This window comes from Triturus cristatus, chromosome 8, assembly GCF_964204655.1.
Source record: "Triturus cristatus chromosome 8, aTriCri1.1, whole genome shotgun sequence".
NCBI lineage: Eukaryota > Metazoa > Chordata > Amphibia > Caudata > Salamandridae > Triturus > Triturus cristatus.
In genome coordinates, this window is record NC_140591.1 from 439,898,253 (window position 1) to 439,920,453 (window position 22,201).

Below are 22,201 nucleotides of genomic sequence, written 5' to 3' on the forward strand. Positions count from 1 at the left end.
ACTAAACCTGACACCCTTTGTCAAAAGTGTCTACTATGCAGCATTTTGCTGTATGTATCTATTCACATCTTTACATCTTACTTCACAAACGTCATCTTCTGACTCTTTCTCAAAATACTCTTAAAGGTGCAGATGAACCCTGCTAATACAGACTGTTCAGCAAAGAGGCCTAATTTCCAGTTTCCATTTTTATCGTAGCCGAAGATGTTGCTTCTTTATGAGATTTTCTTGCACAGTAGGGGTAATACACAGAAAGTGTCCTGTTACCAAACACGTCTACTAACAGAAAACCAAACCTATTTGCTTTATAACTGTCTGTTATAGCAGGACATTGATGGTTTGGACCTCTGTGGCAGGGGTGGGAATACAAGATCCGGAGAATGGGAATGGAGGTACAGGGTGAGTGTAGGCTGGAAGAATCGACAGCTAAATGTTAGGTTCAATCAGCTGCGCACATAAAATAAAAAAGCTGTAAGTTAGAGTAGTGGGTTAATACACATGTAGCAGACACCGGGTGCATTTTGCAGCGCACAGATTCTAATTCTACTAAATAAGAAAATATAGCGTCTGGTCAGGTTGCCAGTTTTGATTCCTCTTTCACATCCTTCCTTCTTCAGGGATTGTATTTGTTCAGCAGGAGACAAAATATACATAAATATACGTAATAAATCAATAAAATAAAATAGCGCATGTGTTAGAACTGGGGGTCTCTAGTTGGCTGAGGTAGGTACCTTAGTCCAAATAGGGACCCTTGCTTATAGTCAGGGAAAGGATGGACACCCTCTAGATAACCCCTGTTCACCCTCCGGTAGCTGGGCACGAGCAGCCAGACTTATCTCCAAGGCAATGTGTAAAGTATTTGCAACCACACTCCCAGTAACACAGTGATAATACCACTAATGGACACCACACTGATTTTATAAAGAGCGGTATCTTTATCAAAAGAAATACGATGAGACCAAACGATAGAAATCCAACAAATGGGTATTCGTAATCTTTCGCTCTGCCGGTAATTAGGCCAGCAATCACTTATAGGTTCTTGCAGTATTAATGAGCAGATCACAGTGATCTAATGCAGTCCTAATGCAATGCTATGCAGTTCGTAATGTAGTAATAACACAGTTCTTAATGCACATACTAATGCAGTTTGTAACGCAGGAATAATGCAGTGCGTAATGCTAGAATAATGCGATTCGTAATGCAAGAATAATGCAGTTCGTAATGCAAGATTAAGGCAGTTCGTAATGCAAGAATCAGGCAGTTCGTAATGCAAGAATAATTCGATTCATAATGCAAGAATCAGGCAGTTCGTAATGCAAGGAATAATGCTGTACGCCAATCTGCACCGTCAACTCGGGCCCCCACTATGCCCCAACACCAGAGACAATGGTCATAAGCTTAAAGGGGGGCCCCGGTACTGCTGGGCAGGCACGGGCTGCTCGGGGACGCAGCGCGCCTAACGCGGTGCAGCGGGAGAGAGCTCAGAGCACTCCTGTACGCCTCCTGCATGCCTCCCCAGGCCACACACACTTGCGGCTCCCGACCGGAGTCCAAGCCTTACCTGGGGGGATGCTCTGCCTCGCTCTCTCTCCGCTCATCGGACGTCCTGCTGGGCGGCCCCGATGACGTTGCAGCTCCATTGTTAGGCGCCGCTGTAGCCGCACGGGTTATGGCGCTGCCTTCTCCTTCGTTGACGATCTTGAGCAGATTCCTCTCGGTGAACAGCGATCATGATCCCTTTCACCTTGCAGCTTTCTTAGCTTCAAGAAATCCTTTAGCACGTTGGGGCTCGGGCCGGCGGCGGTGATCTTTGCTCATAACCTGTTACAATGACGGCTTGGGCCACAAACAGCAATGCAGCAGCGTGGATGATGTTTTACGTTGCGGGGGCAATGCGATCACGGGGCTCCTTGTAAACAGTACCACGGACGACACGGCAGTCTCAGGCGTGCAAAAGCACCACGTACCAAGCGTCACTGAGACACGGTTGGAAACTTTTATGTTCCTGAGTTTCCACAACAGGGGACCAGCTCTCCTCGTCCCTTGGAGACATGCTACTTCAGGACACAGCACACAGCAAAGTCCTCACAAGCAGGGGGACACAGCACACAGCAAAGTCCCTTGTCCTCTACTTGGTCAAATCAGAAAACTGCAGGCCAGCCCCAGAACACACAGCAAGGGCAGTTCTTCTCTTCAGTCTCTTCAGCTGTTCTTCTTTGGCAGAGGTTCCTCTTGACCACAAAGTAGTTTCAATCCTTTTTCAGTCTGGATTTCAGTCTTGAGTTCAGGGGTTTCAGCTCTCACATTTATACCCCTAAATGCCTTTGAAGTCTGTGTTCAGGGGGCTCTGAACCCAGTCCAAACCAGACCTGGGTGTCTTCCTGCCAGTGCACATCCTCTTCCTTTGATAGTGAGGGTCTGGGCCCCAGACGCTCAGCAGGAGGTGTAGCCATCCTTTTGGGGCAGCAACACAGTCTTCTTCACATCCAGGGCGGCTACTCCTTACCCCCACATCAAATGCAGGCCAGCCTGTTGCTGTCTCACCTACCCTTCTCTGGTGTCAGGACACTCCCCAGACCCTGTCACATCCAAACCCAGGTGGTCAATACACAAACAGGCAGAGGCACGCAGGATGGTTTAAGACAAGAAACCAGCCACTTCTAAAAACGTGGTTTTTAAGCGCACAATTTAAAAATCATCTTAAAAAAAAAAGATGTGTTATTACATTCTGAGTTCAGGCACACTAAACTCCATCCCTCCATCTTATGCCTATGGGAAGATATGCTGGTAACATGTGAAACAGCATTCCCCATTCTGTCCTATGGGCAAGATGGCCTTGCAACAGTGAAGACCGAATTTGGCAGTATTTCACTGTCAAGACATGGTACACACCTCAGTACATGTCCTACCTTACACATATACTGCACCCTGCCCAGGGGGGAACCTTGGGCCTACTATAGGGGTGTCTGATGTACATAAAAAGGGAAGGTAAGACCTGGCAAGTGGGTGCACTTGTCAGGACAACAAGGCAGTTAACAAACTGCACGCAGGCACTGCAGTGGCAGGCCAGAGATCTCTTTTTAGGGCTACTTGTGTGGGTGGCACAATTAGTGCTGCACGCCCTCTAGTCGCATTTGCATTACCAGCCCTGGCACACATAGTGCAGTTTACTAGGGACTGTACTGGTAAGACAAACATACCAATTATGGACAACCAATAACCATAACATTTTATACAGAGAACACTTGCACTTTGACACTGATCAGCAGTGTCAAAGTGCCCAAAGAATCTAAGTCTGCAACATTATGTCAGAAAAAGGTCTAGGAGGGAGGCAAAAAGTTTAAGGAACTTTAACCAAAAAGGGCTAAGTCCAACAGCATGGCTACTGCTTTAGTCACCAATTCCCGTTCTTACCCTTTTAGTATCCTTTTACTCATTAAAGAGCATCTCTGTAGGGTGCATGTCGCTCTATGGAGTACTGGACTTTCTCTGATTAATGCCATTTTTTGTGTATGGTCACACAGCATCCCACTGCCACTGTGGTTAAGCTGGTTAGTTTTTATCATAATTATAGGTTGTATGTTTGTTTCTCACATACCATCAACCATCGATTACAATTGTAAGTGCCTCTTTATTGATCGGTGAGTTTGTGCATGTGGTATTGTAAATAGACAAATGTGTGAGTGTAATAATGAGGCAATGGGTGCATGAATGGCTGCATGAGCACAAGGAGGAGTTACCAAGACCATGGGCAAACGAAGTAGTGACTGCATGAATTTAAGCATTCACGCACTTTCTGTTATAAGCTAGACCTTTTGGTCTTGCCAGTGCTTGTTTATATAGTGTGCGCATTGTCTGATGTTTTGTACATCCATTTTTAGGCCTCACTATAAACTGCTTTGGGTGTCCCTGTTACCTTTTGTTTCCATTCTTTAATATAGACATAGAATAGGTTTTACTCTTTCACAGGAGTAGTTCCCTCACTATGTTTGCATGTTTAGTGTATCCTTCTACTTCATATGACGTGCTTGCATTACAGTGTACGAGGGTTCGTTTTACATCGCAAAAGTACACTCAACTATCACAATCTGACACATTTAATTCTTTATAGCATAAAAGCAAAATCGACTGCCAATACCACCACTTAAACATATACTACTGCTAATACCACTGCCAATACTGCCACCAATGCCACAATATCACCACCAATGCCAATGTTGCCAGTAACAGCATTCACAGCAGTACCACCAATACCACCACCATCTGTGCCACTATATTGACACCATGACGAATACCACCAATGTTCCCATTACAGCTACCATTACCACTAATACCATCACCACCAAAACAACCACCGTCAATAAACCCAATTTCGCAGCACCACCTCCACTCCATTAACACCACTACCAAGTATTGGCAAAGCTAATAGGTCGGGCTATAATTTACTAGTACATGCTGCATGCTTTTGTTTGCATTTAATGTCATATTGAAGCATGACCCACTGGATATTGCCAGTTCTTGTTTTTCGGACATTCACTGTTCTTTGCTTCTGCTTCATTTCTTGACCTTGAAAGGAAGGCATCATGCTCACCAATTTGAGTGTTCATTACAAATATGTGTCCATAAAGATAGCAGTTTTTAGGCCAGAGCAGGATGTTGAGATGTCAAATGTATATCAACATTTAAAAGTTATAAATCTGATTGTTGTTTACTTTTTCTGTTATGCTCAAAAACCTCAATAACAGCCTTAAAGGCAGCACCTACTGATGCAAAAGTAGTTTTTTTCTGGTTAACTTGCTGCCAATCAGAAGCCCCTGTGATAGGTCATCAGAAGTTAACCGAGGTCAATAGTGAAGCTTAGCTCTCTTCCATTGCCTTTGGTAAATGATTCTGATGCCTCAGCAGTAAAGGTTCACTTTTCTTGATCTTGCTGATTGCTTGTTACCAAGAATTATTGTGTGCTAGAATTTCAGTCCAGTAGGATCAATTGAAATGAGCATGTACTACAGCCTCCAGAATGCATCAGGCTTTTAAATGAAAGGGCCCAAGAGTAACAGAATGTCCATTACAGCATAGACTCACTCTGTGACCTTACATGAAAAATGTATCCTTTTAGGTTTTTCTACTGAATCTCTCATCTCTTTGGGTTTTTTCCATTGCTTTATCCTGAGATTTATACAGGAATTCTGATCACAATATTGCAATATTCAAAAATGGAATTACTTCTTTAGGGTTTTTATGTTGCAACAAAAGCTGTTTTACTATGAAAGTACTCACAGCACCTTCTGCAAATTATAGGGTTTTTATGTTGATTTTTATGTTGATTTTGGTGTTGCGTTTTTATGTCGTTTTTTTGTATGTTAATACGTACCATGGCTGGTTCCAACCTGGAGCAAAAGAAAGATGGATTAAACGCAGATCTCTTGTTTTAATCCAAGAGATTTATTCAGCATTCCATCCATCATTTGTTGCCGCAGCATGATACGTACAACAGCAAAGCAAGGCAGCATTACATTTAATTATGAATCGGTAAAGCACAGCGTCTTAGTTTTTTTCAACTGTATCTTCGCGAGAGACAGAAAAGACATATCTGAAAAAGGCCAAGTTATTGTATAAGCCTTGGCTTTGCCGGCCACAAGGGAAAGATATGAAAATGCCACAGTGACTACTCTTTTTCCACAACATGTTTAGGTAGATTTTGATATTTACTAAGCTATCTAGCCACCTAAATAAGGTTTCATAGCACCAGTGCTGCCCACTGTCGGCTCACCTTCCTAAGTACCAAGTTGGCCATACTGGAAGTCCTGTTTCTGAGCCATTTTGTTGTACCTCTGTGACCTGTGCCCAGGATTGACATCCCAGTTCAGATTTCTGGCACCTCAGTGGCATTCGGCATTGTTTGGCAGGTCCCTACGTGTGCATCATTTTACCCTTCCAATGTCGAAAGCCTTGGGGAAGCATCACCGATCCAGATTATGGCCCACTGGTGAAGCAGGCACTGGAATAGATTGAGAACACAATATCCCTAATGAGCAGCTGGTTTGATTCCCCACATCCTTTTCCAATGTTTTCCCAATAGCAAGAGGACCTTATGTGCAAAGAGTTTTAGTGAATTAGTGTGACTCATCATGGACTTCTCTGCATGCAAACTCTCTGGCTGATCACACAAACAGAGACATCACAGATAGGCATGTAGTTGTGTCCTGTGAGAAACTATCCCTGTGCAGCACATGCATAAATTAGGCGGAACAACGGTGTTCCTAAGAACAACTTACATCTGTGGATGGGACATTCCCAGGTGAGTGACAGGAAGCATTCATAAAATGGAGTGCATATGAGAAAAATCACTGCTCCTCTAAATTAAACCACACATCTCCTCATCTAAGTGGTGCCGTAAGTGTGAGAAACTGCACAAACAGTACCCTTTTTCACAGAGAGATTTGGGAGTAAAGAAATACTTTTCTGCAAAAGGGCATTTTCCTTTGAAGGGAAAACAAGGAATTTCGAGGGCTAACAGGTGATCCTAGTGCCAGTGTTTCTTTTGTGCCACAGTCTCTCCCTTACAACACACACCAGCATTCCCAAAGCCTTGCAGCTACAGCAAATCTTCCTTCTCCACATTGCCTGGTGGCACCCGCCTCATCTCTGTCACTCCTCACTCTTGGTGTTCGGCTGTCTCCAGCTCTTGTTTTTGAGTCTCTTTTCTTGCACCTTGGCATCTCCTGCTCCTCTGTGGCATTGCCCCATTGTTTCATGGTCGATTAATGGTTTCTCTCCCTTCATCACTGCACTTGTGACGGCACCTGCTTTGAATGCCTCTGGCTTCCTCTCACCGCAACGCTGACCATATCCCATCTGACAGTAGAGCGTAGTGAAGGAGTCAGAAGAGAGGAAAACATGACCAGCAACCTCCATACGCGAACATGCCAAGAGTTTGGTGGTGGGGCTTATTGGAACGGACCAATCCATATGAGATAAGAGACTGCATAGGAGGATGGGAGTGATGGTTAGCATGACCAATATCTGTGAAAAGAGTGATCTAAAGGAAGGGTTGTCTGTCCTAGCGACATTTGCTCTTTTTAGTATTAAACGAATACCCTGAGAACGAGGAGATCCTGCTGTGTGTGAAAACATGAAGAAACCTGGCAAGAAGCAATTGGGATTTCACTAAAGAAAGGAGGAACCCATTGCATGACTAGACAGCGCTTTGGTTTCTGAGGACGTGGCTCTAACTAATTAATAAATCTAAAACCAAGGAGGACTGTGTCTGCTCATTTCTCCATCACTAACATTATACAGAAATCAAGAGATATTTTTAGTATTTCTGTGATCATTTCCTAACCCTGTTCAGTAGAATCTCTGTAGTGTGGAACACTACAGTTAGGGAAGTCAGTCGTGCAAAAGAATTGAATGAGAATTTTACATGCAGTAAATTCCTAAATTTGCACGTGAATCAGATAACCACCTTACATCTCCCCAATGCATTGACTCTTGGACTAGAATATGTAGCTATATTTTTGTGTTTGTGCATTTTTTTCTTTCATTTTTCTGTATACTAACACTTTTATTATTCTTTATTTACAGCCAAAATTGAGCATGGCCAAATGCCGGAGGAATGTGGAAAACTTTCTCGATGCTTGTCGGAAAATGGGGGTCCCAGAGGTACTGTCGTGTTTTATTCATACAGGTTGTTTAAATAACATTTTGAAACATTTCTGTTGTAATTCTCTGGCCTTTATTTTTTCAGATTTTTTATGGGGATTGGTGTGCTTTGGAAGACTTTGTGCTATTTGAATACATAGTTCCACATGCTTATTTGGGTCCTTTGAGAAGCAGTGGGTAGATCTGCACCGCTGTTACTCTATATTTGAATGCAGCCAATGTGTACATAACCGTTCAATTACGTTTTTTGGGGGAGAAATCCGCGTTTGAAATTAAAGAAATTCCTTTGAAGTGCAGGACAAGGATAGAATTTATTTGACGCATTCATGACTCATTCTAATGAAAATAGTAACGCAAAAGATTCAAACTGTTCATCTTCTATTGAAAATGAGATTAGACATTATTTCACGTCTCTTTTATTAAATTGCTTTGGGATTTGAAATAATCATTTAAAAAAGTTTGTTTAAAGTTTCATGTGCAGGACACAAAAGGTGCTTCCTAAACGCTGTTTTAAAATAATCAATGACTCTATACAGATAGATTGTTAAGTTCGAGATATTTCTTGTTGTGTAATTACGTGATTAATTTCATTAATTTGTAACATTACATTAATTGCATTAATTTGTAACTCGTGCACAAGGACAAAATAGCACCTTTCATTGAAAGGTACAAAACGATTGTCATTTACTTTGACATGCGAGACACCTAGCCCTTTCAAATATAACTCAAAAGAGGTAGCTCAGAGGCCTGGTCCCATTGTCCTCTGAAGAAAAACGTAAAATAGTATTTGTAATTTCAAGACAATTGGGTCCCATTTTATTTTTAAATTTTACTCTCTTGTCTTTTCACATAAAAAGTGTTTAAAATGATGATAGTGGTCCATGCCTCTGTGTATCTGCTATACTTTAACATTAAGGCACCCAGTTTTACTTTTGTTCCCACTTAGTTAATGTTCATATTTGAAACATTTTCCTGGGTGGGAAGAAACAAAGAAGATCTTTATATTTTACCAAATGTGCATTTATTTAGAATTGGGAACAACATACCTAAGAACAGAAGAGAGAAAAGGGTATGAAATATAAGCCATTTGTCACTTGTAGCTCTCGACTTATTATAAGCTGAGAAAGAAATATTTGATAAAAGGCAGAACATAATAAAGATGGGCTGGGAAGGATATATAGGCCCTGCGTCTCAAACCATGAACGTGGAAAGAAATTCACTTCAATATTTTGGAATGTGCCCTTTTTACACTCCATGAATAGTTTACAGTATAGCGTCATTTCCATTATTTACTCCAAACATGTTGGTTGTCATTTAATTGCAGTTCACCGATCGGAGTACTGTGATCTAAAATAAATTCCACTACAGTTGTGACAAAATTGTGACAGCCCTGGTCATAATGGTGTCCCTAGAACAGTGGTGCATATACCTCACTTATTGTGGCCATTCCAGACATCATACTAATGTCCATTACATTTGCATTATTTTGTTTGAGGGGAAACTGGCTTATTTAGGCAAACTGAAAAATGTTTACTTTCATGGTAATCTGTATATTTTTTAGATACTAACATGTTGCTGTTTTATACAGAATGGTTTCATTCATTAAATATATTTGAAGTTTCTTTGATCTATTGTTCAATTTGAATTTGGTAGACTTTTGGTGTTTAGTGTTCTTTGGTGTCAGAGGTCACTTACTGTTATGACTGTTAATTCGTGACTTGTTGTGAAGATATTTCTTTATTTAGATCAATCAAGCTTTCTATGATATTACTACTAGATGCTGTTTGAAGTATTGGCATGTGAGACTGGTGTACAGTGCTTGATTCCTGCTCCTGTAAACTGTACTTAATTCAGCAGTAGGCCTGTGGCTGGGAGATCTGTAATAACATTGTATATTTTCATCCTCCCTTTTTCAATTGGATTCTCTGTTACACTATATGGCTAAGAATTTGCTTAGAGGCAAAACTGAAAGAAAATGAAGTGAAGAAAGATGCTATGTACAGTTTGAAAATGGCAGACCATACCACGTTGCACTACTAGATTTTCATAAACTGCCCGTAATCTGTATAGCTCTTTAGCCTGTTGGTTTAGAGAAATTGTGCTGTAAAATACACTGCGTATGCTCTATTTTCAAGGTTTTCTTGAAGAAGGTGAACCTCAACACCGCATGGCAGTATTACACTTGCCCAGTACACTCTAGTATATTGGCATATTTTATTGATACCCATTGAGAAACAGTCTTTTTTGCTATTTTGTGTGAAAATCATGATATGAATTACACCATTTGGTCCTGTTTTTTATTTGTGACTTTGCATGAAAAAGAACTGGACTCCCCAGTGAAAAACAGGCAAGAATTTAATGAAGTTGTGTGGAACCAATGTTCCTACTGTCCATGTTCATTACAAGAAAGTAGCTTGTTGAGTACTTGGTTGAGGTACCTTGAAATCTTTGTTGTGTTACTAAAACCAAAGGTTGGCTGGGCCTATTGGTGATGAAGAGAACTGAAAAGTGGCTACTGTTTCTGTGCAAAAAAAATATTATGGAAAAGTAAATTAAATGGACTCCCTCCTAGCATGTAGACTCGGTGGAACCAGGAGAGTCAAGAGAATACCCACTATGGAGGGTAGAGATGGCGATCCTATAAAGGAGGAAGCTGGGAACCAACAGGCATTTCAACAATAATACTCAGTTCTCTACTCAGTGGAGCTAGCGAGTCCGAGCAAGATCATTTACTTTGTTTGCTCGGCAGAGCTGCCGAAATTATTGAGCACCAACAGATTGGCCTTGGAGGCACGTATAACTCCAGAAAAGGTAACTAAAGCTATCAACGAGGTTCATCCTAATAAATCACCCAGTCCAGAAGGACTAACAAAATCATTTTACAAATACTGTAGCCCGGATCTCGTCCCGAAGATAGTCTTTGTTCTTTTCCTTTTTACATTCAGGCTCAGTGATGCCTACTATTGCAGAGCCTCACATCTCGCTAATACACAAATAAGGAACATTACCCGAACAGTGTAAGGCATATCACTCCATAGCACTCCCTAACACTGATGTTAAAATATACTCCAAGGAACTGGCAACCCGCTTAATCCCCCACATACCTTATTTAATCCATCCTGACCAGTCGGGTTTTGTTCCCAACCACCAAGCAGCGTATGTGGAGTCCTCTGCCTCATAGAAAAGGCAACCCTTTGAAAGATCTCCTAACAATCTGGTCAGTAGATGCTATTAAAACATTTGACAGGGAGGGTTGACCGTTCCTGTTTTGAGTGCTTGAGGGCATTGGTTTGGGACCAAACATGCGGACCTGGATTGCAGGAAACTATCAGGCGCCGTCTGCTAGAGTTCTGGTGAACGGTGAGAAATCAGTCCTATTGTTACTGCATAGGGGAACTTGTCAGTGCTTTCCACCTGTCGCCACTATAGTTTATATTGACCTTTGAACCACTGACCGTCCACATTAGGAAACACCCTGAGACCTAGGACATGGCATTTGGAGGTGAGCAGCACACACTGTAATTATTTGCAGATTACATTTTACTAACTAGCACAGATCCATGTTGTTCTGTCCTGGTGTCACTAGAATTACTTGGCAGATTTGAGACATTGTCAGGTTTCAAAGTCAATATATCAGCAAATGAAGCATTGGGAGTAGGTATCTCCAAGCCATGAAAGATGCAGTAGGGAAATACTTTCCCTTTACTGGTCCACAGATGAGATGAATTACCTAGGGATTTATATCACAACTAAACTTCAGAATCTCCAAGCAGCCAACTACCCTAGGCTCTTTTTATCTTAACTAGATTATGATATGTCTTTAAGGCTGCCTGGGAAGATTTCCAGAGGGCAAACTCAGTGACTCACAGAGATCAGTGGACTGATTCATATGGGTGGCTAAGAAAGCTAACTTGTGGCAGACGGTCTTGCAGTCACACAGACGTTCAAGTGGGTTTGGATTGCCAGACATTAGGCAGCACTATTGCGCTACACAGTTCGGTGTCTTTTTCGAGTGGCAATGGGAGACAGAAATACACTGGATCCACATGTGTGCAAAAATGTTGAGAAGGGCACTTTAGGCAATACCATGGCAAGCCAAGGTTGATGGGCCCACAGCATTCTGTCTTTTAGATCCTGAGACCTACGATGGACATATAGGATGCTGTGGTCAAAAAAGAACACCTGACATCCTTTCCCTCTTCATGTATGTTGTGAGGAAACCCAAAATTCACACTGGGTGATTCAGCGGTAAGGACAGAGGGTGGGCAGAGAGCGGCTTCTGGGTCTTTTGTGACTTGTTCAATAAAGCTGACATAAATATTTAAACAGTAGAAGAAAGAATATAAACTACAGGAAAATGAGAGCATGATGTGTCACTGGGTAATATAACCAGATAACAAAATGGTGGCCTTTAGACCGTTCAACGACTGGAAAGAAATGTTCCCTTGTTACATTTTCCCGAAAGGCCTGATCTCTAGCATATACCAGATAGGGTCAGTGGTCCTACTTGAAGAAATAGCAAAGTATTTTAAAGTGAGAGATGCGAATGAAACAATGGCAGACACTGTGGGCAGACTTAACATCTACATGTAGAAGTGTCCCGAACAGAGGGTCCCTCTACAAATACATGACATTATGGCACTTAAAACCAAAGAGATTGAAGGGGGTGTATCCACAAACATTAAGGCTATGCTGGAATAGTTGTAACAGGCAGGGTAATGACATCCATGTGTGGTGGTTCTGTCCAAAATTACGAATGCTTTGGTAAGAAGTTTTAAGTCACATAAAGGGGGTTGGAGGCTGTCCACTAAAATTGGACCCAGCCACTGTGCTGCTCCATCTCTGTCCCGCTGAAGACAAGATGTTGACTAGCGAGTTGCGATCAATATGATTGTGGCACTGACGTAGTTAATGGTACAAAACTGGAAATTGACCAGTATCCTGATTATTCATGAATGGGTAGGCAAACTGTCTTCTTTGCTGGCCATGGGAAAACATACCTGGGAATTGCAAGATATGGGCTGTACATATGCAAAAACATGGGGTTCTTAGCCACCTACCTGATGAACCAAGCAATAACATTGGGTAGCCCACAGCCTTTGCAATCACTGAGACTGGTTGAAACTCAAGACGGTGATAAGAACATATAATGTAAGACTGTAAGCGAGAGACGAACAAGCTAGTAATCATGTGGGTGGGTGTTAAATATTACAGAGCTGGTCTGCCGGGGCTGAGAGGGGGAGAGGGTTTACTGTTTTCAATGTGCATTAAAAAAATGCGCTTTGAAAATCTTTTGCAAAGATAAAACAGCAGAGAAAGAGTGACAGCCCACCAGATGTAGCAAATTATGAATCTCCAATTAAAGGCTCTTTGGCTAATTATGGCAGAGTAAAGTTCCCAAAGGAACTATTATTATACCAGCCAACGTATATGCTTTGCCCGCCCAAGATATGCAGAGTTTCTACCCATAGGATAGGCATTATACAGTCTGCCACAATATATACTGTGGGCAGTCCATTACAAAGTGTTAGATGTGCAACCCCAAGAAGTACACACCTTACAACCAATCAAGGTATAACCTCTGTGAAGTATACCCAGCCATGGTCGAGGAGCAATCCATCTCAGCTGCCACCCGTGCACAGTGCCTGAGGACCCCCCTAGAGCTCGGGGGCACCCTGCACAGCGGGGGCTATTGTTACGTCACTGTCCCGGTGGCAGCAACCAGGAGGCATAGATTACTTGACTCATCTGTGAGTCAACCACAATAAAAGGACAGAGACGTAGTTCATCCTCCGAGATAAATGGAGTTGTGACATAGATATAGGTGGTTTACAGTAGCCCTGTATTACACAGCTCACAATGTAAACAGGATTAAAGTAATGAAAAAATAATCCCTCCAGTACTGATACCAGAGGGTGTGACATTGATGCAGTGAGCGATGTAGTAGCACAGTTGTGTACTAAGGAGGGGTTCAGAAAGGAGGGAGAGGGAACGTAATGGCCGCCTGATTCCTGAGCTCCGCCGGGACCGTTGGTGTCCTCTACCATCCGCCATTTATTCGAGCTGCGGGGCTGGTCAGTGAATGCCCCCCGGCTCCCCCAGGGCCCAGTGATCCAGCGGAGCGCTTTTGCGGACCCCGAGGACCCTCGGAGGGCTTGACGCGGCTGCCGCGACCGACGGCGGCGGCCGAGTGCCTCGCTCCGGAGCTGCGGGGCCGCCTCCTTTCTACTTGGAGGCCCGGCTTCGGCCTGACGCGTGCGGCGCGCGGAGGGGCGCCGCCGAGGACGGCGCTGTTCCCCCTGCGGAGCCTGGGGGCCGTTGGCTTCCTGCAGCCTGCCATCGGTGACTGAGGGCCCCCACAGCCTCTGGGGGCCGAACAGAGAGAGGAGCAGAGTGCAGCGGCAGGGGCCCTGCTTGTCCGGAGCTGAGACAGGAGGCGCCGTGATCTCGGAGGTGGGCCGCGAACCTCCGGATTGCTTCGGCAGGGGCAAGGACGTGAGACCAGCCGGGGCAGTTGCTGTGGGGTGACCTGTGTGGCCCGCCGGCTTGGGCCCCTGTTTCATTGCCGTTGGTGCGACCTGGGCGAACGATCTTCGGCCCGAGAGGCGACTGAGGCTCCTGACTATACAGCGGACGCGCAAGGTTCGTCTGGGGGCCCCCCTACCCGGCAATTCGACCAGGGGAGTGCCGGCGGTGCCAGGGTTGCGCCCGACTACACTTGGGCGACCGGGGCTGGCGCGGCCCCCTGCGGGCGCCTCCGAGCGAAAGGGGCAGGGGGGACGCTGTCCCCGGAGGTACCGGCGGCGCCATGCGGCCTAAAGGAGGAGCCGCGACCCAGTCAAACAAACTGGACAACTACACAGTGGCCAAACCGGCGACGCAACCTGGTGGGACGGCGAAGGAGGCGGCAGGCCAGGCGGAACCCTCCCTGACGTCCATTATGGCCGCGATTCAAACCCTGGGCACCAACCTGGAGACGAAAATGGACAAGATCACAATAGAAGTTAACTTGCTCCGGGCTGACTTGGGGACCACCACCGACCGCTCTAAAACCAATGCAGCTGACATCGTCACCCTGCAGGAATCCGAGAAGCGGCTCACCGGGAGGGTTAACGAACTCATACACCAGCATAGACTGCTTGCTTCGCGACTCGACGAGCAGGAAGGCCGGGCCCGGAGAAGTAACATCCGTGTGGTAGGTGTGGCGGAAGGCCTTGAAGGGGACTGTATGGAACTCTTTATCGAGGATTTGATCCTTCAACACCTTAAACCCAAGAGACTGTCTAAACTGTTCACGGTCGAGCGGGCGCACAGGGCCCCGATCCCGAAACCCAAACCAGGGGCCTTCCCGCGAACGATCATCGCCAAAATCCTAAACTATCGAGACCGCGATGCAATTCTCCAGGCGGCTAGGCAACACGGGGATTTGAAGTACGAGGGCGCCACTGTTCGCTTCTTCCCAGACTTCACGCTCCAGGTTCAGCAGGAGAGGCGCTCCTTTCAGGGGGTGAAGGCAGCGCTCCGTAACCGCGGGATTCGGTACATGATGTTCTTTCCTGCCAAATTGAAGGTCATAGCTGGTGGCAAATCCCATTTCTTCACATCGCCTGCGGCGGTGCAGGAGTGGCTGGACTCAGAGGATACGTCCCGGGACCCACGGCGCGATGGTGAACAGTGGAGAAGCGTGGGGAACTCCTCCCCCGGGTCAGCGACGGGGCGAGTGGACAGGGGAGAGCAGAGCCAGCGGTCTTGGCGGTCAAGATCGAATAGTCCTCGTTGGGACACGCCAAGAGACGACGCAGTGAGATGAGCCATGGACGCTCGACATAGAAGCCATCGGACAGTAAAGTATTATGGTTGTTAACTGTGAGACTGGCATGCTCCATGAGGTGCTTAGACTTTATGCCTGGGGTTGCTTAGCCGGGCTCCTTATGTAGCAGATGTTTTGTGGACCTGGGGGCTGCGTTACCTGGGCACCACGGGCGGGCGGTCAGGATTGGGCTGGCTCACGACCTTCCCACGTAAGTTCCTCGGTGGGCTCTCACCGGGGTAGGGTTGGGCGACAGGCGCTCTGCTAATTGGGGTGGTGGGTAGTTTTGAGCCCACGGAGCAGGGGGCAGGGAGGGGGGGGTCTGTTGGGCAAGGGGTGGCGGGGATGTTGGGGGTTGTTGAGTTTGGGGGGGGGAGGAGGGGGGGAGTTTATGGTCACACGAACTAGGTCATCACTGCGGCAGCCGGAACATTGGGGTGGTGGGACGAGGCACCCTGCAGAGCAAGGGCGATGGATAGCCGATGGGAGAAGAGCCTAAAAGTCCTAAGCTGGAATGTCAATGGGTTGGGGGACAGGCTTAAGCGCACTATAGTCCTGCAATTCCTCAAAAGGCACCAGCCGGACGTGATGGTGCTGCTGCAAGAGACTCATTTGATGGGTAATGTCTGTCAGGCCCTTAATAGGTATGGCTTCATGCTGGCGGCGCACTCTGGCTTTACATCTGGTTCCCGGGGAGTGGGGATCCTCCTGCGGCGCTCACTGCCTTTCCATATAGACCTGGTCAAAACTGATCCGCAGGGCCGTTTCACGGCTGTTTCTGGACGGTGGGAGGGACGTACACTCACCCTGCTTTCCATATACATCCCGCCTGGCCTCCAGGCCCGGGCCTTCGCGGATCTGGGTGCGCTGCTCCTTTCCCTTCCCGGGGGTCAGTTGCTGCTAGGTGGGGACTTTAACGCCGTGGTGTCAGGAACCCGTGATAGGCAGCCTCCCCGGGACCTCCCTCGAGGGCAGGGGTGGTTGGCAGAATTTATTGACCGCTTCGGACTCACAGACGTTTGGCGGCTGCTCCACCCTACAGACACCCACTTTACCTTCTTCTCGGGGTCGCATCACTCCTTCTCACGACTAGATTATATCCTTACCCTCCTGCAGCCCGATATGACAGTCCGGGAGACGGAGCTCCTGCCTAGGGGTATCTCCGACCATTCACCTGTCCGTACACACATCGTCTTTGGCACTCACCGGGAGGGAGGGATAGTACCCGTGAACGCTTGGCAATTGAAACATGAGGACACCAGGAAACATGTGTCCGACTCAATCTCCCAGTACTTTGATGATAATTTGGGCTCCGTAGACTCCCCGGTCACCCTATGGGAGGCATTTAAACCCGTGATTAGAGGGGAGGCGCTCTCGGTCATAGCGGCACGACGTCGGGAGCGGCGCCTGCAGGTTACTACGATTGAGGCGGAATTGGAGGCTCTGGAGGGGGAGGCGACTGAGGGGGGGGGTCGTGAAGCTAGGCACAAATTGCAGCTGAAGGCGGCGGAATATAGGGCTCTGGTTACCCAGGAGGCTCAGACAGTGGCTCAACACAAGCTGGGCACGATCTATGATCAGGGAGATAAAGCTGGGAAATTGATAGCCTGGCTGGAGAAAAAACAACAAGCCAGCAAGCTGGTGCCTGAAATACGCACCGAGTCTGGGACTGTAGTGACAGAACCCAGGGAAATAGTTAGCCAATTCGCGAGACACTTCCAGCGGGTCTATCGGAGTGAGTCTGACAGGCCGGAGGAGGACTCCAGGGTCCTCTTAACGGACATTCGCTTGCCCTCCCTCTCGGAAGAAGATCGTGGAACTATGGATGGCCCGATCACCGAATCCGAACTGCAGCGTGCAATAGGGGAACTTCGCAAGGGAAAGGCTCTCGGACCCAACGGCCTTCCGATAGAGCTTTACAAACTCCGTCCGGATGTCACGAGCAAATACTTGAAACTCATGTTCGATCGAAGCAAGGAAAGGGGGGTCCTACCCCGCGACCAGCGCATCGCGACTATAGTGGCACTCCCTAAGGACGGGAGACCCAAGGACTCCTGTGCCTCCTACAGGCCAATCTCGCTCCTCAATGCGGAGCCCAAAATACTGGCAAAGACGCTTGCCAACAGGCTTAAGGCAGTGCTTCCCTCGTTGGTCCATCCGGACCAATCGGGATTCATGCCTCACCGTAACACGGCCCTCAACATCAGACGGTTGCACGGTGTTCTGGGGCAGCGCCACAGACTGCAGGAAGACGCAGTGGTGGTCTCCCTAGACGCCACGATGGCCTTCGACACCTTAGAGTGGCCATACATGTTTGCAGTTCTGCATAAATTCGGATTTGGACCTCAATTTATAGCCTGGGTGCGTCTCTTATACACCGAACCCCTAGCGCAGGTACTGGTTAACAACAAATGGTCCGAGGTGTTCCCACTTGCCAGAGGGACTAGGCAGGGCTGCCCCCTCTCTCCTCTTCTCTTTGCCCTCTCCCTTGAGCCGCTCGCGGCCTGGATAAGGCAGGACGTAGATCTCAGAGGTATAGCGTGGACGGAGGGGTGGGAGGACAGAATATCCCTCTACGCCGACGACATTCTCTTATACCTTTGCAGGCCGCGCAGGTCCCTCATCGTGGCACTCGACATATTTGCGAGTTTCGGGCGTAATTCTGGCTTCCGGATCAATTGGGCCAAATCACATCTATACGTCTTGCGGGGCGACCCCCCGAGGCTCCCTGACGCGTGCCCTATCAGGGTGGCGGACGACGGTTTCCGGTATTTGGGAATATTCATCACGACTGACAAGACCCTGTTGTACGAGCGCAACCTCAAGCCACCGTTGGTTCGGCTGCAGAGGGAGGCCAAGGCCTGGCAGCGCCTGCCAATGTCGTTGTTGGGTCGGGCAGCCTTATTCAAGATGCTGGGGTTGCCACGGTTCCTCTATGCGTTACAAAACTATCCCGACTTAGTCCCTAACGCCTACTTTGCGGCGATAGAGGCGGCGCTGCGGGACCTCCTATGGGCAGGGTCGCCCCGAATCTCGCTGAATAAACTCACGTTGGGGTGGTACGACGGCGGTATAGCCCTTCCCGATATTCGTAAATATTACTGGGCGGCCCATCTCACAGCGATAAATCACGGGACATATGGTGACGGGAACGACCCAGCCTTCGGTATGGATCGGTGGCTGCTTCCCGGTGGGAACTATGAGAGAGCACTCTACTCCAAACGAGGTACGCACAACCTCACGGGTCCTACCCTTCACTCGGTACAAGTCTGGCGCATGGCCCAGAGGAAGCTCGGATGGGAGGGAGTCCTAACACTAGCCACGCCGCTCTGGGCGTCTGAACAATTGGGCAATCTTGGACGCACTAAGGGCTTCCGCAACTGGGACCTTATAGGCATCTCCCAAATCAGAGACATCTGGGGCCCCACGGGGGTCCGTACGTTCGCCCAACTGCAGGACACATATGAGCTTGCACACACTGAATACTTCAGATACCTGCAGGTGCGGCACTCCTTACAGGCAAATATTCCACCCGACACTAAGCCGCCGCAAGCCTCCCCGCTGGAAGATAGGTTACTGGATGGGTACCTCCCAGAACACGCCATCTCCCTCACATACAAAAAACTAATTAACAACCCCCCTGATCTGCTGCTGCCCCTTAGAGACAAGTGGGTCGCTGACGGGCTTGAGATAGATGATGAGGAATGGCTCTATGCGTTAGCCTCCCCTAGGGAGGTCGCGATATCTGCCCGGCTGCGCCTGATCCAACTCAAGCTGCTACACAGAATCTATTTCTCCTGTACTAGGTTGCACACCATGGGCAGGGTTGACACAGTTCTTTGTAGGAGGGGATGTGGGGGGACGGGCACCTTCTTCCACGTGTTGTGGGACTGCCCCCAGATTCAACGCTATTGGAGGAGGGTGGTGAAGTGTATGGAGGAGGTATGGGAGGTGGAAATTCGCCCAGAGGCCAAGAGGTGTCTCCTGAACATCTGGGAGCCAACGGACCTGCCACCGAAGGGAAGGCTCTGGGTGACGCTTGGTCAAATGGTGGCTAAACGGAACATTGCCAGACTCTGGGGAAGCCCTACTCCACCAAAACTCTCGGACTGGCACGGCGACATGGACTGGTGCATGCTGCGAGAAAAGACTGTATATATTGCGAGAGGGTGCCCCAGGAAATGGGGGGAAGTATGGTCCAAATGGAATGACTTTAGGGGTGGCATTTGTGAGCCGCCTGCAGTCGAGCAGGATGATGCAGGGGCTATATAGGACTCCCACGTTTCAGTGGCTCCCGGGGCTGAGGTAGGGTGCCGCAGCCGCCCATGGGTACAGAGTATATCTACGGTAAGAGTGGTGACTGGTTTTAGGGAAGTTTGGGGGGGAGGGGGGGGGGAGTAGTTGCTCGTTCGGCGCCGGCGCCGTTGGGAGCTCTCAGTTTGTTTATGGTTTACATAGAGAAAATGAGGCCTGCATTATCCTTCTTTAACTGGTGATACGAATGCACTTTCTAGCGCCGCCGTACCCCCGGGTTGACGGCACTGGGCTGTGTTAGTTAAGACAAAGTGCATGAATGCAATATGCGGCCGGCCCGAAGGGTTGTAGGCCAAAGCTGTGTATCGTAAACATAACAATAAAGGTCTTTAAAAAAAAAAAAAAAAAAAGAAAGGAGGGAGAGGAAGAAACAAATTCACCTGAGGTGAGCAGTGGGTGACGTGGGGGATCAGTTGCTTCATAAGGTTCAGATAGTGAGGGCGAGTTATACCCATTGCAGCGACAGCCAAGGAGCATAGCTCCAGTGCTTAATTTGTGCTTGTGTTTGGCAGTGGTACTTATTCCTTGACACTGGAACAAATTTATTACAGTCCATCACACAGATGCGTTGGGTGTCTATTTTTAAGCATCAGCAAACTATTTCACATTATATAATATACCATTATATAACAAAATATAGTACAAAGTAATAATACAATACCTCCTGGTCATTCATACAACAGGGGATGGCCAGGGATATTCCATATCATTACATTTGCAGAAGTGTGATGGTAAGTAGGTAGCATTGGTACTGGCATGTGGCAGGCAGGCAAAGAAAGTGAGTGATGGAAGCTGCAGAGACCTTTTGAGAAATATCTTGGCCTTGGCTTTTATGTTTTCAGAAGTTAAGCACTGCATAGCTCACATAACTTGTCTGTGAAGGGACATGAGAGAGCTCCCATATTTCGGGAAGGACTTGTGAATTGTTTTTGCTTGCACTGATGTAAAAATGAAATCAGGAGCAGAACTTTGTTATGGTTCATTAAATTAGTATAGTTTAGGTTTTCCTTGAACAATGTTTCTGTTATTTTCCAGTTTTGGAAGGAGCTGATTTTGATGGAGCAATGCCATCAGATTGCCATCTATTTAAAGGAACAATTAATTCCTTTACGTACAGTTATAGAAAACTACCATGACTGTTACCACTCAACTGCTAATTTCAACCCCAGTGTTTCCGGAAATTGCAGTGGTGTAGAAGGCCATTTGACAGATGGTGCCTAGTACTAAAGCTTAACTACTGTTTCCATAATGGAGGAGAACGCATTAGCATGTGGTTGTCCTTCCTCTTACGGATGCAAGACTGTCTTTTGTATAATGGACACCACCTGTTATATTGTACCCATTCTAAACATATTGCTAAAATCCTCTACAAGATGTACTTGATCCCTGGTATGTTGATGCTAAAGTATTGTGGGCATTGTTGAAATAGTTGTGGTCATGCCTGGCATGATCTTGGAAATCCCCTTCACATGATGGGCACTCTTGACTCACAGGCATGAGATTAAGGATCTGTAGATGTAGAATTTTGGGGACCAAATATATATATTCTAAAACCTCAAATCTGATATTTTGGCACAAAATCGCCAATTTGCTTCAAATGCTTCACATAGTCCTGAGGAGAAAGCGGAATCCCCAGTCTTCGCTGGATGAGCTCTAGCTTACTCACTTCATTTGCTTGCTAGGTGACATTTTGTCAGAGAATTTACTCTCCACTCCTGAATAGTTAAGGAGCAACTACTGGTTTAGAGAAACTTCTTGGATGTTCCAGTGGTGGGAAAGTAATGCTTGTTACATGTCAGAATACATGCACATTTTGAGAGTTCTGCAAATGTTGTAATTTTGTGATATCCTTGAATAGTACAATACAAAATATAATAGCAATGTAATAGCTCCATAGAGGTGTACGTAGTGGGATAATTATGCATGGTGAAGGTTAACATAGAGGTACATTGAAAGAGCTCCACTCCTACTAAAGGGGTGCATTTCTTCTGTGACGTGATTCTGTTTCTCTACTGCACACTCAGTTTTTTGGTATTGGAAGCACACTTTTCTTAGTACATAATTCACTGCTATGGAGAAAAAGATCACCTGGATACCCTCGCAGAATCTGGAGTTTTTGAATAGTAGATTAGTTTCCTTTTCCTTTTTATCTAATGCATTTGTAAAATTGTGCTGTAGAATGCCCTATTTGACATAAAGTTTTTAAAAAGTTTTCTTGGAGGGCAGAACCACCCCAACCTCCTTGCAGCACATCTGGATCTCCAGGTATGGCCACTCACTCACTGCAATGTGGGATTATGTTTGGAGGTCATCTTTTGGTTCCCAATCTAGCCTTGGCTGGCAATCATTGTGTGCATCCCACTCTGGAAAGCTCAGCACAATGACAGCATGCCCTACCAACCTCTATTTACTTCT

General features: G+C 46.7%; 1 protein-coding gene across 3 annotated transcripts in view; it reads left to right on the plus strand.

Annotated features, from left to right (window-relative positions):
* LRCH1 (leucine rich repeats and calponin homology domain containing 1) overlaps window positions 1-22,201 on the plus strand; it is a 633,328-nt gene that overhangs the window by 560,866 nt on the left and 50,261 nt on the right. For all 3 annotated transcript variants that reach the window (XM_085621846.1, XM_085621844.1, XM_085621845.1), the window contains one exon: window positions 7,585-7,662. In XM_085621846.1, the coding sequence (XP_085477972.1) occupies window positions 7,585-7,662 (78 nt within the window). The remainder of the gene's footprint in view (window positions 1-7,584; window positions 7,663-22,201) is intronic.